This window comes from Pinus tabuliformis, chromosome 3_2, assembly GCF_031772625.1.
Source record: "Pinus tabuliformis cultivar Carrire ecotype Pingquan chromosome 3_2, CPIR1, whole genome shotgun sequence".
Classification (NCBI taxonomy): Eukaryota; Viridiplantae; Streptophyta; class Pinopsida; order Pinales; family Pinaceae; genus Pinus; species Pinus tabuliformis.
In genome coordinates, this window is record NC_142302.1 from 1061727336 (window position 1) to 1061746200 (window position 18865).

Sequence of the window (18865 nt, forward strand, 5' to 3'; positions counted from 1 at the left end):
TAATAATAATAATATAATAATATTATATTATTATAATAATATACAAATATAATTATTATTATAATAATAGTATAATCAATATTATTATAATAATAACAAGAAAGATCATTTATTTATAATAGTTAATAACTATACAAGTAATAGCAACTATATTCTTATATATTTAATGCAGGAGCATTCAGCTCAATATTATCATTGTATTTTAGTAGAAATAGGGGGTCTTGTATTTTAAGGATGTTGGTTTCCTAAGTATTGCATTTATGTAATTATTTAATGTTTTGAGTGATTTTAATGAGAATAGGAATTAACTGAATATTGTGAGGCTTTATTGTAAATGTTCTCGAATGTAGGAGAATATGAGAGATTTAGGATAGTTGAGAGATTGAGGGATTGAGAATTGACTGTAAATCTTAGTTTAGGAGTCAGTTCATGAATCTAGGGATTAGAGAGGAGTTTTAGGAAGAAGAAGGAGATTTTAGGATTTTGTTGAGGGATTCAAAGATCTAAACTAAAAAGTGGTTTTAGAACCCCATTGTATAAGTATAAGACTAAAAAGCATGAATAGAGGTTGGAGAGGTTAAGAGAAAAGTAGATAGTAGGTTGGAGTGTCTTTAGCCTAAGAGTAGATAATGAATTGAGGCCACAGATATTGAACATAGGGCCTGAGGAAGAAGGATTCCATTCTGTAATTATTCATTTGTATTTATATATACAGTAATTGAGTAGGACTATATAATGTGTGATTGAGTGTTAAATGATTCTTGAATGCATTAGAGGATTATATATATATATATATAGACGGAGTGCGTGAACGCAGAGGAGCGAAATTCGACAAATACACAAAGAAGAACATGACAAGGAGGATCCTAATGAATTGTTAAATCCATTAGAATGATCAACCCAAAGCTCAGGAGGGATAGTGCGCAATTAAAAAAAAACCCAAGCGACCGAGCGAAACCCATAGAAACAACACTGAAAACATCATAAAACCCAAGTAATAGAAAGAACGAAAAGTGAAGTGGTGACACTTAGCAGCTGTTGGATCATTTAGATCAATGGCCCAGATCAAGTCGCAGCGGCATAAGGCATTTGAAAATAACGACACTTTAAAGTGAAAGGATCTAACTTGAAGGATTAGTGAAATGCGATCGCGCGAATAAATGCACATGTTTAAGAAAATTCATTGAAATCATGATTTTTTTATATCAAAAAATTTTAAATTTTTTTTATATCAAAATATTTTAAATTTTTGAGTGTATTAAATTATATATATAATTAAAAAACTAATTTAAATAAAACAAATCAAAATTTAGTTATAATTTTCTTTTACTAAATTCCAAAAAAATATTTATCAAATATTATCAAAATAAATTACTCAAAAATATTATATTTTATTCATGAAAACAACAACATTAGCGGGTCTCTATTGAACACCAATTTCTACACTAATAAATGCACATGTCTACAGTAGACCTAGAAACCTGAAGTCGCACAATTTTTTAGTCATCAATAATGCTTTGAATGCGAAAAAACTATCCAACTGTATAGACAAGCGCATGCGTCGTCCATTCATTTTAAATATAGAACTCTGTAAATTCAAAGAACTTGTAGAGGCATATGGTTTGGACACCTACATAGGCGTAGAATGGATACTAATAAACGCAGTTAGTCTAAATTTCAAAACCATGTTTTTTTTTTTTTTTTGCATTAATGGAAATCATAAGTTTGATGAGTAAATTTTTGATAATCAAAATGTTTAAAACTTTTTAGAATGTTAAATTTAAACATTAAAAAAACAAATTTAAACCATACAAATCAAAATTTTATCACAATTTTATTTTACTACAAATTATTTTCCCTTACTGCAAAATTTTTCATGAACTCTTTTTTTAAATGATTTTGTGATTTTTAGGTTGCTAGGGTAGCTTCAAAGAAAATTCTATATAGCTGTTTGTTTTGGTTGAAACTCAGGGAAGTTTGCTTGCATGGTTATAAATGTTGGAGTCACGATTTCCATTACACCAAAACCCTCAGGTGTTAGTAAACAGATACATCGTTAGTGTTAAGCACATGCCACGAAACACATGGGAGCATTGGATCAACATCGCCATTAATGAGGAGCACAACAATCTCCCCTTCAACGGGAGCCAAGTGTGTGCTTTGGCTCTCATACCACTTGTTGGAGTCACGATTGCCCTTACACCAAAACCCGCATGTGTACAGACACATCGATAGTGTTAAGCACATGCCATGAAACACATGGGAGCATTGGATCAACACTACCATTAACCACATGCCACGAAACACATGGGAGCGTTGGATCAACACTGCCATTAACAGAGAGCGCAACAATAATTGGTGAACTACAAGGGTTGTTTCTCAACGCTCAACGTCACTTTTGAAAACAAATGTAAAGACTTTTAGTTTCCAAAACGGTATTAAGCTCAACTTCTTTGCCATTTTATTGTTCACAAATTATTTTAGAAATAACCATACACCTGCAGATTACATATAGCACTGCATGAAGATAAGGGCTTGTCTGCATCGACTCGGGTCACATGTGATGTGGATTCCAACACAACTCATGGTGAGAAGTTGACAGAGTATACAGGCCGTTTAGTATTAGGGTTGTGTTGGAATCGTAATTTCAACTGCCGTAAAAGCTGAATAGTCCCGCGACATTTAATTCCGAAAACCACGATGGATTTCCCTGCACCACCTTTCAAGCTGAGTGGTATCTGTCAGGAGGGCTTCGATCACCCCAACTTGCTACCACGCGTGCAGTGTACGACTCCAAAACCACCCATCTCCCGGAATGTAAAGCTCGTGCAAATGGGCCTCCGGGGAATTGATGACAGTCGTTCGATTAAATCGATGGCCGCGTACACGCCTACACCAGGAGCAATTTAATACATGACTTGATGTAAAAGTTTCATTTTTGACCGACAGTAATGTAATTAATGAAATTTACGATGGTTGGTAGAACATAGATAATAGTTTAATTTTGACCTTTCCCCCTTAATTTTACTTTTCAACTAACTTTTAGTATTTTTATTTATATATATATTTATATATAGTTATTATAACTAACTACCACATATATATATATATATATATATATATATATATATATCAAAGTCAGGTCCTTAATTCTAACTAATTCCCATATAAGTCACTATTCTTATTAAACTAATAACAGAATCAATATATATAATTATTTCTTTTATTTAATCTAAATAACTCCCCTTAGTTATCATTTTGACTTTTTGACTGTTGTCCCTATGTCAAAATTAGTCGTTGGTTAAGATAGTCGTTGGAGGCTCTGCTCAGACTATTTAGCATGCATAGCTAGATCTGTTTCTTCAACTTGTCCTGACGATGAGCCACACTGGTTGGTTCGAAACGCGTCGACAAATGTCTCTCTTTATGTGATTTATGCCGAAGTTCTACTTAGAAATAATATGGATCACAGAAGCCTCAATTCAACAATAGTTTAATTTTATTATTTTTTTTATATGCACGGAAGTATGGCAAATTAAAAGAAAGGTATGGTCATTTTTGTTAAAAAATATACGCAATGTAATATGTAAAAATATAGAGAAGCTCTAGTGTTATTTTTTTTGTAGTTATTGTTTAAGGAGATACAGGGAATTCACATAGCAGTGAAAAGGGTGAGCGTTGTTCATTGCATAGGTAATGCAAAGTGAAATGCAAAACAGTGCTAATGTGAGGTGCAGAAATGCTGCAGTAAATGTAATGTTTTTTTTTGTAATTTCAATGTATGAAATTTAATATGCGCAACACCGCAAGAAGAAGTTTTTTTTTGGAGATTGAAATAAAAAAATTGGCCGTGAATGAAATGAGTAGAAAAATATTTTTACAGCAGTAAATGTAAATTCTGTTTTTACACACAGTAGTGTAAAAATAAATTTTTGGAGCTGAAACAAAGTTCTTTGTTTTGTGGAAGTTCTTGGTGAATCCCTGAGAGAGAGAGGAAGAAATATGTAACAGGCAGTATTTATTAATGAATATAAAGTTTTTATGGGTGTTAAAAATCTCTGTTCTCAGAAAACAATTTAGCTTCCCTGTGTAAAAGATCATGTGGCAAAAACAAAGCATTTTCTCTGTTCAGTAATTGTTTGTAATTACCAGAAATTTACATCATGGTATCAGAGCTTGTCCAGGCTCTTTGAAGGTGTCAAAGACGCTGAAGGAAGGTTCTTTTTCTGCAGCAACTTCTCCAGCAGAGTGAAGACACAGTCAAGAAAGGATTCAGGTATTTCTCACAGTTTTTTTTGTGTAGTTGTTGAACACAGTCAGTGTTTTTTAAATACACAGTCAAGTATTGCAAGGAATGGCTGGCTCCAACACCAGCACTAGCATGGGTATTTTTAATACTCAGCTCCCACAGTTTAATGGGAAAAGCTATCACTATTGGGCAATAACCATGAGAGCCCTGTTTGCCTCACAAGATTTATGAGAACTTGTTGAATATGGGTTTGAAGAACTAGGAGATGAAGATGAGTTTAACAGTTTGACACAGGCAGAGAAAGATCTGTTGAAGAGCAATAGGAAGAAGGATTCAAAAGCCCTTGTATTTTTGTATCAAGCAGTGCATGAGAGTGTGTTTCTAAGGATAGTAGTAGCCAAGACATCCAAAGAAGCATGGCAAACTCTTAAGACAGCCTATCAAGGCATGGAGAAAGTGAAGACAGCAAAACTACAGTTGCTGAGGAGAGATTTTGAGAATCTGTGTATGAAGGAGTCAGACAATATTGACTCATTCTTCACACATGTGCTTGGTCTGGTCACAAAGATGAGGTCTCATGGAGAGGTTCTTGAAGAAAGGAGGATTGTGGAGAAACTATTGAGGGTCCTACCTTCAAAGTTTGAAGTGATTGTCACCACCATAGAAGAGACAAAGGATCTCTCAAACTTTTCAGTTGATGAACTTCATGCATCACTGATAACACATGAGCAGAGGTTGAGTAGAAATGAAAACTCATCTCTAGAGCAAGCCTTCAAGACCCAGATGTCCTTTGGAAGAGAGGTCAAGGCAGAGAAAACAAGAGAGGAAGAGGCAGAAGCCAAAACAGAGGTGGAAGGAACAGTCCAGCAAATGCTCAAGGAAGAGGCAGCAATCCAAATCAGAACCAAGGCCAAAGCAACAACAAACAAAGTGGACAACATCATGCTCAAGGACAAAGGTATGAAAAATCCAATGTCCAATGTTATTATTGTAAAAAATATGGGCATTATGAAAATTAATGTAGGAATAAACAACATGATATGAGTAATAGATCTAGTGCAAATATCACTAGAGAAAATATCAACCAAGATAATGTACTGTCAGTTTGTAATATGGCTGAAACAAACAGTGAAGATATATGGTTTCTAGACTCCGGTTGCAGCAACCATATGACAGGAAACATAGCCATGTTTTCTACTTTAGATCAAAATGTGAAATCACAAGTCACACTTTGGACTGATAGTAAAATTTATGTTATGGGAAAAGGACAAGTAAAAATATTTACAAAGAAAGGTGAAAAGAAAACTATAGCAGATGTCTATTATGTTCCTGGAGTGAAATGTAACTTCTTGAGTATTGGACATCTTGTTCAAAAGGGTTACAATGTTTTCTTTGTGAATGATGTATGCACCATCATGGATAGAGAACCCATCAAACGATGTATTGCTGAAGTGAAGATGACGAGGAACAGGATGTTCCCTCTCAGAATAAGGGCAGATTTGAAAACAAATAAGTAATTGCAGTAGTTACACAAGAGGCTTTCCAAAGCCTACCAAAGGATGAAAATTGGTTGTGGCACTTGAGATTTGGACATCTCAACTTTGGAGGTCTTAAATTGTTGAGTAGAAAAGGAATGGTAAGAGGATTTCCATTGATAGAGAAACCGGACAGCCTTTGTGAAGGTTGTATCTTGGGGAAACAACACAAAGAAAGTTTTCCATCAGGGAAAAGCATAAGGTCAAAAGCACCCTTAGAAATTGTCCACTCAGACTTATGTGGACCAATGCAAAATCCATCATTAGCAGGCAGCCAATATTTTCTAATATTCATTGATGATTTTACCAGAAAAACTTGGGTTTATTTCCTAAAGAACAAAAGTGAAGTGTTTGAAAATTTTCGAAATTTCAAAGCACTTGTAGAAAATTAAAGTGGGATGCATATCAAAATTTTAAGAACTGACAGAGGAGGTGAGTATATCTCCAAGGAATTCCTACGGTTTTGTAGAGAAAATGGAATACACAAACAATTTACCACAAGGTACACTCCGCAGCAAAATAGAGTAGCTGAAAGAAAGAATAGGACAATCATGGATATGACGAGGAGTATGTTGAAGGCAAAGCATTTGCCAAATGATTATTGGGCTGAAGCTATACACTATGCTATATATATTTTGAATAGGTGCCCTACAAAAGCAGTGATGAATAAAGTGTCGGAAGAAGCATGGAGTGGGAGAAAGCAAGGAGTCACCCACATGAAATTTTTTGGATATGTGGCTTATGCACACATTCTAGATCAGCTAAGGAGGAAGTTGGACAGCAAAAGGGAGAAATGTATTTTCATTGGATACAGTGAGGAATCCAAAGCTTATAGGTTGTATATCCCATTTACCAAGAAGTTTTCTGTGATTAGAGATGTTCAATTCATTAAAGAGGAAGCTTGGGATGGAAGCATAGAGAAAATAGTGAATGTTAAAAATTGTTTGTCTCATGATGAAGATGATGAGGAGATGGCTGAAATATATCCCCAAACAGCAGCGCCAACACAAGGACAGCAAGAAACACCCTTGAGGAGAAATGAAGGTGCTTCTCCAAGCACACCACAAGGAGGAAATTCAAGTGCTTCTTCAAGCACTTGCACACCAAATGAAAGAGGTAAGAAATTCATAAACTTAAGTGAAATTTATGATGAAGGTATGAATTCCCTGTTTGCTTTATATTGTCATGTTGATGACCCTATTCATTTCGAAGAGGCAATTAAGGATAAGAAATGGATAGAAGCTATGGATGACGAAATTAATGCCATAGAAAGAAACAAGACATGGGATTTGGTTGAGCTACCAAAAGGTAAAGAATTCATTGGAGTTAAATGGGTTTACAAGACCAAGAGTAATGTTGAAGGCAAAATAGAAAGACACAAGGCAAGGCTGGTTGTCAAAGGATATAAGCAGTAGTATGGGAGAGACTATGATGAAACTTACGCACCGGTTGCAAGAATGAAAACTGTGAGAGCAGTGCTGTCCATAGCAGCAGAAAACAAGTGGAAAGTTTACCAAATGGACGTGAAGTTAGCATTCCTAAATGGAATGTTAATGGAAGAGGTTTACATTGAGCAACCTCTAGGCTATGAGAAGAAAGGCCAAGAGCACAAAGTGTGCAGATTGAAAAAAGCTCTTTATGGGCTGAAGCAAGCGCCAAGAGCATGGTACAGTAGGATTGATTCCTGTCTACTGGAAAATTGATTTGAGAAGTGTGAGGGAGAACCCACCGTCTACATCAAAGAAAAGAATGGTAAAATTTTAATTGTTGTATTATATGTTGATGATGTTATTTTCACAGGTAATGATGATTATCTCATTGAAAATTTCAAAACAGTAATGAAAGAAGAATTTGAAATGACTGACATGGGTTTGCTGAGATACTTCTTAGAAATAGAAGTAGATCAAAATGAAAATGGAATTTTTATTTCAAAAGCAAAATATGTAAATGAAGTGTTGGGCAGATTTAATATGCAAGAGTGCAAGGCAGCAATCACTCCCACAGTAATGGGATTAAAACTCAGAAAAGAGGACAGCAGTAAGGATTTTGATCCTAGTTTGTACAAGAGCATAGTTGCCAGCCTCATGTATTTAACTGCAACTAGGCCAGATATAATGTTTGTTGTTAGTTTAATTTCCAGATTCATGGAGAGGCCAAAAGAAGCACATTGGCAGGCAGCAAAAAGGATTCTGAGGTATGTTAAAGGTACTAAAAGGTTTGGCATTTTATATACTGTCTCAGAATGTTCAGATTTAGTTGGATACACTGATAGTGATTGGGCTAGAAGTGTAGATGATCGGAAAAGCACACCCGGTTATGTCTTTCACATGGGTTCAGGAGCCATTTCATGGGATTCTAAGAAACAACCTATTGTAGCATTGTCTACAGCAGAGGCAGAATATGTGGCAGCTATAGCAGCAACATCTCAAGCAATTTGGATGAGAAGAATGTTAAGGAGCTTAGGCCAAGAGTAGGAAAAAGGAACGATGATTTTTTGTGACAATAGCTCAGCTATTGCATTATCCAAAAATTCTGTGTTTCATAAGAAAACGAAACACATTGACACAAGGTTTCACTACATCAGGGAATTGGTAAGCAATGGAGAAATTGTTTTACAACATTGTAGGACCCAGGAACAGGTTGCAGACATTCTGACCAAGCCATTGGACCCGAAAAGTTTTGAGTTTTTGAGGAAATGTTTGGGTATGACTGATAACCCAGTAGTTGAAATTAAAGGGGAGTGTTGAAATCGTAATTTCAACTGCCATAACAGCTAAACAGTCCCGCGGCATTTAATTCTGAAAACCACGATGGATTTCCCTGAACCACCTTTCAAGCTGAGTGGTATTTGTCAGGAGGGCTCCGATCACCCCGACTTGCTGCCACGCGTCCAGTGTACGACTCCAAAACCACCCATCCCCCGAAACATAAAGCTCATGCAAATGGGGCCTCCGGGGAATTGATGACAGCCGTTTGATTAAATCGATGGTCGCGTACAGGCATACACTAGGAGCAATTTAATACATGACTTGACGTAAAAGTTTCATTTTTGACCGGCAGTAATGTAATTAATGAAATTTACGATGGTTGGTAGAACATAGATAATAGTTTAATTTTATTATTTTTTTTATATGCATGGAAGTATGGAAAATTAAAAGAAAGGTATAGTCATTTTTGTTAAAAAATATACACAATGTAATATGTAAAAATATAGAAAAGCTCTAGTGTTATTTTTTTTATAGTTGTTGTTTAAGGAGATATAGGGGATTCACACAGCAGTGAAAAGGGCGAAGGTTGTTCATTGCATAGGTAATGCAAAGTGAAATGCACAGCAGTGCTAATGTGAGGTGCGGAAATGCTGCAATAAATGTAATGTTTTTTTTTTGTAATTTCAATGTATGAAATGTAATATGCGCAGAAGCGCAAGAAGAGGTTTTTTTTAGAGATTGGAATAAAAAAATTGGCCGTAGTGTAAAAATAAATTTTTGGAGCTGAAACAGAGTTCTTTTTTTTGTGGAGGTTCTTGGTGAATCCCTGTGAGAGAAATGGATAAATATGTAACATGAAAGTTTTTATGGGTGTGAAAAATCTCTATTTTCAGAAAACAATTTAGCTTCTGGCAAAAACAGAGCATTTTCTATGTTCAGTGATTGTTTGAAATTACCATAAATTTCCATCAGGTTGAATAGTCCAAAGTGTTTCTATGTCTCATCGCCTTGCTTCAAATCCTCGTTGAAAAGCGCGAAAATATATGTGTCGATGCTCATTCCTAGCCTCTTTGGTGTTCCTGCATTCGATAATACATGTTTAATAAGATTATTGTTATAGGTCTGACCATTCTCAATGGTGGCTGCATCCGCGCCAGCAGAAGGCCATCCACTTTCGACAATTACGATCGGGATGTTGGGATACCCCGAGGCTTCCATGGCCAACAAAAGAGTATCAACCATGGCATCGAACAGGTTGTTGTAGCTGTGATCTTTGTCTGTCACCGACATAGCCGTGGGCTGAAAGAGAGCGTAGTCCAGATGAATGTTGCTTGGGTCGCAGATGTAGCTGAAATATGGATAGACCTCTGCCATGAAGGGACCGCCATTTTGTGGAGGTTTGCCATTACACCAAAACCCCTAGGTGTTGGTAAACATTACAAGCCAGTAACTAGGATCCTGAGGGTGGAAATTACGGATTCTATAGAGGTGCGGTGATTCTTCCAAGACCCCCCTCAAACGCAATTTGGGGGAATAAAACCTGGGTATACCATGTGGAGGTTTGCCGTTACACCAAAATCCGCAGGTGTTGGTAAACGTTACAAGCGAGTAACTAGGATCCCCAGGGTAGAAATTACAGATTTTGGTAAACGTTACAAGCCAGTAACTAGGATCCCCAGGGTAGAAATTACAGATTCTATAGAGGTGTGGTATAGAGGTGCGGTGATTCTTCCAACACGTTCTGTGACAGAAAATTGAGTATTAGGCTCATCTTGTCCTTCACAGCATCTACGAAGATTCTGTTAGACGGCGGGTAGCCACTGCTAACATCCATCCTGTGGGTGGTAGAGACCTTGGTGCTATTCTGCAGATTAGCGTTCTGGATCGCAGTTTGAATGTTGTTCATGGCCGGAACAAGATAGGGTACGTACTGAGCGTTGTTCGGGGTTATCAAAACTTCGTTTCCCACTGCAATGTATTTGACATTGGTGGCGGGATAGAAGGGCACAATGTTCTCGTTAACCCAACCGTTTGCCGACTCTTGGCTGGAAGATATGTTCTCCAGTTCGTCGTTAGCGACACCCACTATTACATCGATACCAGAATTCGCGCAAGCCTGCAGTACAACTTTGTTTTCCTGGTAAATTCTCATTTTCCCAATGTCGTTGGACTTCATCAAAGTTACCACCTCGTCTGCAGATGGAAGTTTGTCTGCGTCCATGCCACAGTCCACTCCTATTTTATCACCATCTGCACACAGAATTCAATTAAATCAGTTTAATAGAGCAACAACGTTGAACTTAAATCTTTGAATAACAATCCTATTGTATGAAGCATGTATCAAAGTAGGGAGGAAAAGAATGCAATATCATGCTACTTTACCAGCGAGGACTGGATAACAGAAGATGGCCACACATCCAATCAGGAAGATCCTAGATTGGTCTTTAAAGGCTGCCATTTTTATGACAGGAAATGAGAGGATTGATAAATAGCATGCGAGGGCGTTGTATTTATAAGGAGCTCGATTGGCCTGCGCATGGATTGAAAATTCAAAATCGATAGGCCAAGAACGATACCGTGGCGTATCGGACTAGGTCTGTCTCGTTTGCACTGATATTTTGTTCCGGTACGTGACGTTATATCCACAGTTGTACAATAAGGAGAGGTGCCGGCAATTTATTCGTCGTGAAATGAAATGTCATGGGTCGTTTCTGCACATTTTTCTTCATCAATTTGTCGCAGCCCAAGAGTTGAACAGCCGCCATCGATTATAACAGGCAAAGTCTTGAAGTAGTCTTGACGTTTACGTCTAACTAGGGCATGACTTTTACACTATGACTTAATAAACGATTTCAATACGAAATTACTTAATAAACGATTTCAATACGAAATTACTTAATAAACTTGCTTCTATGTTCGTTCTATTTAATTATTAGGTGTATTATAATTTAATGTTCAATAACAATTATTCATTTAACTGGAACCTGACACGCGGTGCACAATCGGAAAGCAGACAGAAGTGAAACGAAGTAAAGCTGTTCGTGGGAAGGTGGGTAAAGGGTAGATACCTGGTGGCGACGGTGATTGTGATAGCTTAATCAACTTGCTTCTCGTGTTCGTTCTATTTAATTATTAGGCGTATTATAATTTAATGTTCGATAACAATTATTAGGAAATGTAAATATAATTTAATGATCAATAATAATGATTAGTGGCCGTATAGAATTAACTTTTATTGAATATTTTATAATAAGAAATTATAGATTTTATTTTATAATATTTTAAAATTTAAATGTAAATTAAATTTTATTTTAAAATTACTTATTTTAGTTTTATTTTTGTCCTCATTTCGTTTCTCTTTTAATATATATATGAAAAAATATTGATTTACTTAAAAGTATTACAAAATATAGTTATTAATGATTGACATTACAACAAGGAAGTATAGTAAAAATATTTCATTCTTATTTTTATTAATAAAATATTTCTATATTCATATGAAATAAGATAATTTTGTTTAACCTTTTAAAATTCTTTTAAATTAATTAAAATAAAAATATGGATATTATTTATATTTTTATATTTAAATGGAAAACATAACCAAACTATTTGAATATCCATGATAAGTATTTTATTTTATTATCAATTTTAGAGTATATATATTTATATATATAGAATTAGGTTTGGGTACGCCATAAAATTGTACACCTAATTATAGGTGAGTGGTTTTCTTTGAATAATAGTGATGAGTAAGGTTGCATTTGAGATTAATAGTTAATGATGGTTGTCCCCACTATGCTTTGTTTTCCCTCTTGCAAAAAAATATGTGTATGTGAGTGTACATGCTAACAACAATAAATGTTTTGATGTGCAAAGTCAAGAAGTAATTGAAAATAAAAGGATTAAACACCTTTGTAATAATATTAATAAGAGGGAGATGTGTAATTCATTCCATTTTTACTATATAATTAACATGTAACATTTAAAAAATATTAGTAGTAATTGAAAATTTCAATGTGCACCATAAATAAACTAATGTAAAATTAAGTAATATTGAGATGCATTTAAAATATATTATAGTAATAAAGAAAATTTCTTTACAATGTAATTCATAAATAAAATATCCCATGTTAATTAAGTTATTTCAATGTCAACAATTTACATATAATATATGGTGTGAAATAATAATAGTAATAATATAAAGCAGTTAAAAACATAAATTTTTATTGTTATAGTATTTCAAGTATCATTATTTTTCATTTTAGCCTTTTTTTAAGCATTGATTTTGAATCTACCAAATATTTGTTGGAATTGTGTTGTCTACACAATCTAAATATCCAAGCGTTTTTTAAGAAGTTGAATACATTATATATAGAGAGAGTGTCATCTTAACCATGATTTATGCGTCTGGAGAGGGCATAAATCTTTAAATGTGCAAATTTTTAAGTTTTGCATTGTAAAAAGGTTGAGATGTCTCAATGCTTACTAGATCTTTGTGATTTGATCTCTCTAAGTTAATTATTTAAAAAAAACATATAAAATGATTTATAATTTTTTTAGATGTGAAATTAATCATTCATATAATATTGTAACTAATTTTATTTATAAATTAAAAATCTTTATAATAAAATACGGTGAATCTTTTCAATTAAAATTTTTGTTTTATATATATATATAAATTTTAATTTACTTATATAAATTTTAATTTACTTAATTTTTATGGTTTTTTTTATAAAATAAGTGTTTTGATGTCTATTATAGATATTCTTATAAGTATTTCTTCATTATTTAATTTATATGACTACACTCGAAAGTATAAATATGATTGACATTTTTGCCAGTCAAGTAGATTTTTTTTGGTTGAGTTTCTCTTTAAACTTTTTCTTTGTGCATTTAATATTTTTCCATATTTATCTTTTGTAACCTTCAATATTTATCTTTTCCCGTCATTTCAATAATATATTAGGTACTTCTGTTTATTTTTCTCATTGTCTTTTAGAAAGCTCACCAAACAATTTTTGTCACATCTATTAATTACAAATCAACTAAATTTTCATTAAACGATTATGAATTGCATAGAAAATATATTAATTCAAAAATAACATCAAACCTTACTATATGTAGTTCAATCAATCACCGTAAATTAGTAGATATCCAATAGCCACAAAAATGAGAGAATGCCTTCCAGAGATTTGTTTTTACCGATTCCTATGTCGCACCTCTCTAGCTATTCTTAAAATTTCACTAGATACACACTTCTTCAACTGTATTTTTGGTTAATATTTGATCTTTTATAATTGAAGAATTTTGTTAAATAGACTTTGAGCATTTAGGAATTTTATAATGGCCCTTCGCTTTCGAAAGAGTAGGATAAATACAATTAATTAAAGTGACTAAACTTTATTATTATAAATTGTAATTTCAAATTATATAATATTCATTATTTCTATTTAATTCAATTTTTGATATATTAATTATTACAATGATAAAAATGGTAAAAGAGAGTAAGAAAATAACCGTAGTTATAACATAGCATATATATAAGACTATTTATACGGCTAAGCATCCATTTTTCTTGGGTTTCTATTATACGAAGAAAGTTATGTTAAGAAATTGTTTCTATTATACGAAGAAAGTTATGTTAAGAAATTTGCAAAATGAATGAGATTTGTGTTTAATTTATTTACAATAATGAAGCTTTTAAATGTATATGCAAAGAGTTTAATCAGATGTGTCTTGTTTATATTAATATATAGAAATGGATTACACTTAAATTGCCCAATTATATAGGATTTATAATTTTCCATAAAATTTGAATGTATAATTAGTTATAGAAAAATTAATCTTTTTATTATTATTTATTATAAAAACTAATTATTAATTATTAAAAGTGGAGTAAGTATTATTTATATTTATATATAGAAGAAATAGTTTCAAGCAAGATTGTGAAATTTTGTTGTTTAAAATATATTTTTGAATGCTTAAATGGATTCAACACACTAAAAACCCTAAAACACTGAATTTTTGTAAACTCAAGTTTTTTAAAATCTTTATCTTATTTTGATTAAAATTAACCAAAAAAAAATCCTAAAAAGACCATTTCTTAAATCAAACTACACCAACTTTAAATATATTCATTAAATTAACGAACATTTAAAAAAATTAATTGAATGTCATTAATTACACATACTTTAAAAAACTAAAATGCGAATACAGTAATTATATTATTAATCAAATTTATCATTTCAATAAAATTTGTGTGAACAAATTATATTCATTCAATTTTATCATAAATATGATAGCTATATTTAATAAAAAGATATATATAAATCTATAAAATAATATTTTAAATCATAAAATATTATATTACGACAAAAATTATGTTAATAAAGACCTTATTTAAAAAAATAATTTCTTTAAATGTTTTTTCTGGTTAAATAACTAAATTCTAAATAAATTAAAATTAAATTAATAACACCTTCAAATTCAACTAAAATTTATTATAACTTTCATATTATTTAAACTATTATTGTTATCAACATCAAAATGACAAAAAACTAAAATATTATCAGTACTTTATCAAAGGGTGTTGAAAGGCATCAAAACATTTTTGGTAAGATTGGTCAATATCACATCAACAATTTATTGATGATATTATGTTTTTGGTGAACTCATGCTTCAATAAATAAGATTCCTTGATATTTTTATGAGAATTTTAGGAGGCATCATGCACCTAAATCAATGGGGACAAATGTAATATTTTCTTCTTTAATACTTGGCACCATGTGCAACTTCAACTGGCTTGATTGCTTGGATTTCAGGATGCAACCTTCCGACCAGACACTTAGGCATTCCTCTAATTTTGAGATGTTTCAAATCAACCAACTTGATAAAGATTTTGGATCAAATTAATAAATGACTCAACAATTGGGCTTTCTGCTTATTGAACCTGACAGCTAGAGTCACTCTATTTAAGTTTGTCCTTCAAACCCTTTTGATGTTTCCACTTTTGGTTATTCTTGCATCATAAGTGGTGTTCAAGGATATTTTTACCAGCTTTAGACACTTTTTTTGGCAAGGGACAAAAAGTGAGAAGAAATGGGCATTAGTGGCATGGGAAAACCTTTTTCTTCCAAAGATATGAGGAGGGCTAGGTTTGAGAGATCCAAAAACCCTTAACATACCTCTAGGAGAAAATCTTTGGTAGAGGTGGATCCAGGTAGGTTCAAAGGTTCAAAACCTAAGAAGCTTAGACGACGGACCTTTCCTTCTAGATCATGCATTTGGAATTTTTCATAGGAGAATAAATATCTTGTCTAGAATCACATGTTCTAGGAAATCCAAAATGGTTGGACTATATAGTTTTGGAGCAAAAGTGGCAACAATCTCCCTAATTAGACAACAAATATGATCTTTGCCCTTGAATATTTTAGCGTGTTGCAAGGGGCTTACACTGTAGCGTAATTTTGGGAAGATCTAAGCATAGGTTCTAGATGTTGCAGATGGAAATCAAGTGATCATTGGTCAAATGATCCATAATTTTCATCCTCGGCAATATTGGAGGTAGATCTAAGGGAGAAAAGGATCCAAATAGACCATGACTAGGATAAACTAAGGTGGGGCTATCGACTAAGAAGAATTTTTATGCTTAAAGAGGCTTACCATATCTACGTGAGGCATTTAGATATATAACTAAATCATCTATGGTAGAAAATATGGACAAGTAAGTTATGGTCAAACATGGCTCATTTTCTATGGTTGATAGGACATGAAAATATCCTAACATGGGATCACACAAGAAGGAAAGGATTGTACCAAACCTACCTATAACCACTCTCTAAGGATCAAGAAGAATTCATTGAGCATGTCCTCAAATTTTATGTGTTTATTATTTCCTTGTGGGGCAAGGTCCTAACAATTTTTTGCCAATTGAATTGTTTGCCAAACATTTTGGGAGAGATCTTGGTGGTTTGGAAAACTACTCTATTTAAGAACCTAGTGGTAAAAAAAGCATGGAATCTAATGTTGGGACTCCTTCTTTGGAACATATGGAAAGAACACAATAGAAACATCTTTAGGGACCATAGGACTTCTACGGATTTTGTTTAGACTCTCATGAGGAGGAATACAAAGTAAACCATCATTGTAGAACTATGGAGTGCAGAAGATTGGGAGATTAATCAAGTATATATTTGTATTTAAAAGAGTTGGAGATATCTGAGGAAATGGTTGTGACATCCAAAGTTCCTCGACAACAAAACTTCAAATCATCTACTCATGGCTTTACGCTTCCACCTAATGGATTTACCAAATTGAGCTTCGATGGGGCCTCCAAAGGAAACCCAGGTCCAACAAGATTTGGGGAAATATTTAGGGACTACAAAGGAGAGCTACTTAGACATTATAGAGGGTTTTGTGGTACCTACACTAACAACATAGCGGAATTTACAACTTTGGAACATAGATTGATTATTTCCCAAGAGGTAGGGTATAAAAAAATTCAAATAGATGGTGACTCTTTGATTATAGTTATGGTGGAAAGGAGAATTCTATATGCAACCTTGGTGACGAAAGTGATCAATAGTTGGTGCTTATATCTCCTAGTGTCTCGCATTCAGATGTTTATTTTATTAATACTAGTTATTATCACCTTGCATTCACCACACACAAGTAATAAGGATGTAAATCTCTTGCAAAATTGTGGTAGTGGAGAACCATTGTTGGACTTCTCTTCAATGTCACCCTTACCATCCATATTTAGTTAGTAGGAGCATATGGAAGGAATTTTACTATCAGAAAAAGAAGCTCCAATGGGGGTGGGAACCTCGAGAAACGTGGGAGTATAAGAAATGGTTGACCACCCTAGTGACCACCATGACATTTAAATCATGTGCTTTGTGGCATAAATTCTACATTTAGGAGTGTGTGGAGATTTGTTGTAGCGACTACAACCAACCTCTAATATTTTTGCTCGCATGCAAATTTTGAAGTCTACCATGGATCCTATGATTGATCGTTCATTGGTCACTTATTAGTAAGCTAATGATCTCAAGCCCGTTCCTTGATCTTAAGAGTTGTTCACATTCTGATCCTTATGTAGCAGGTGTCATCTTTAGGCATGGGGATTATTATTTTTCATGCAAATGGAAGTTGGTCTACTTCAAGGGAAAATATTTGTGCGTATAAGTTATTCTCATTACATAGACATGTTTCACACTCCACGCACTCTTGTCACGAAAGTTGTTGCATCAAGCAAAGTATGTTTTATTTGTTATGTATGGTCTATGTTATATGACTAAGTGCTCAAGTGTGTGATCATAACTAAAGTTATATCACTGTTCACATTAGTTCCACTGATCTAACACATAACCAGATTCTAGAGTTTCCCTGCCAACCTAGCCTCATCCAGCTTTCCGAAATTGCACATTTCGCTTCTGCAACCCTCGAGCATTTTCCCTCTTCCTGTTAGAACTGTGCAATGCACACAGACCCCAACCTCCCTTGGAATCCAAAACCACGCAGTGGTTTCCTCTAATGTCCTTCCCTCAGCTAGAATCCACTGTATCCAGAAACTACATAGTATTGTTCCTCAGCTGCCCAGTCTGCCTTGCATCCAGAAACTGCACAGAGGTATCCTACCAAGATATCATTTCGACAGAAGTAATTTCCCCCTCAAATTGCACAGATGTATCTATCAGTGATCACAGGGAAGGATGACATGCTAGACGACTCTGAAGGAGTTGAGGAGAGGGACCAAGAAACCCAGGTTATGATAGAAGATCAGGACCCAATGAAAACTTCGTCCAATTCATAACCCTCTAGAGGGTAAGTATGGTAAGGAAAGCTCATATTTTGAAATACATCTCTTAGTGTAGTTTGAAGTAATTATATCATTATGTCTTCAATTGCATGCATCAAAGTCATTCCATGTGTATCCTCTGTGTGTCTTTCCCCCTATTACTTGTTGGTCCAACAGTCATCTTTTAGCATATTGATTAGTTTGTCACACTTGCGATATTATTATGGTGATTTTGAAGGTTTGTAAATTGGTTATAAAAGGATTTAGCGCCGATATGTAATAATGTGTGTTAATATATATATATATATATATATATATATATATATATATATATATATATATATATATATATATATATATATATATATATATATATATATGTATGTATATATGTATATATGTATATATGTATATATGTATATATATATATCTATATATATATGTATACATATATATATATCTATCTATATATATATATATATATATATATATATATATATATATATATATATATATATATATATATATATATATATATATATATATATATATATATATATATATATATATATAA

The 18865-nt window shown here is 33.4% G+C and overlaps 1 protein-coding gene across 1 annotated transcript; it reads right to left on the reverse strand.

Annotated features, from left to right (window-relative positions):
* Positions 1 to 9485: 9485 nt before the first annotated feature.
* On the reverse strand, positions 9486 to 11257 carry LOC149184267 (glucan endo-1,3-beta-glucosidase-like). The gene is made up of 4 exons (XM_089415290.1): positions 11147 to 11257; positions 10875 to 11022; positions 10231 to 10742; positions 9486 to 9911 (listed from the first exon to the last, which is right to left on the reverse strand). Exons 1-4 carry the CDS (start codon positions 11255 to 11257, stop codon positions 9486 to 9488), a joined length of 1197 nt encoding a protein of 398 aa, XP_089271416.1.
* Between the last annotated feature and the right edge of the window lie 7608 nt (positions 11258 to 18865).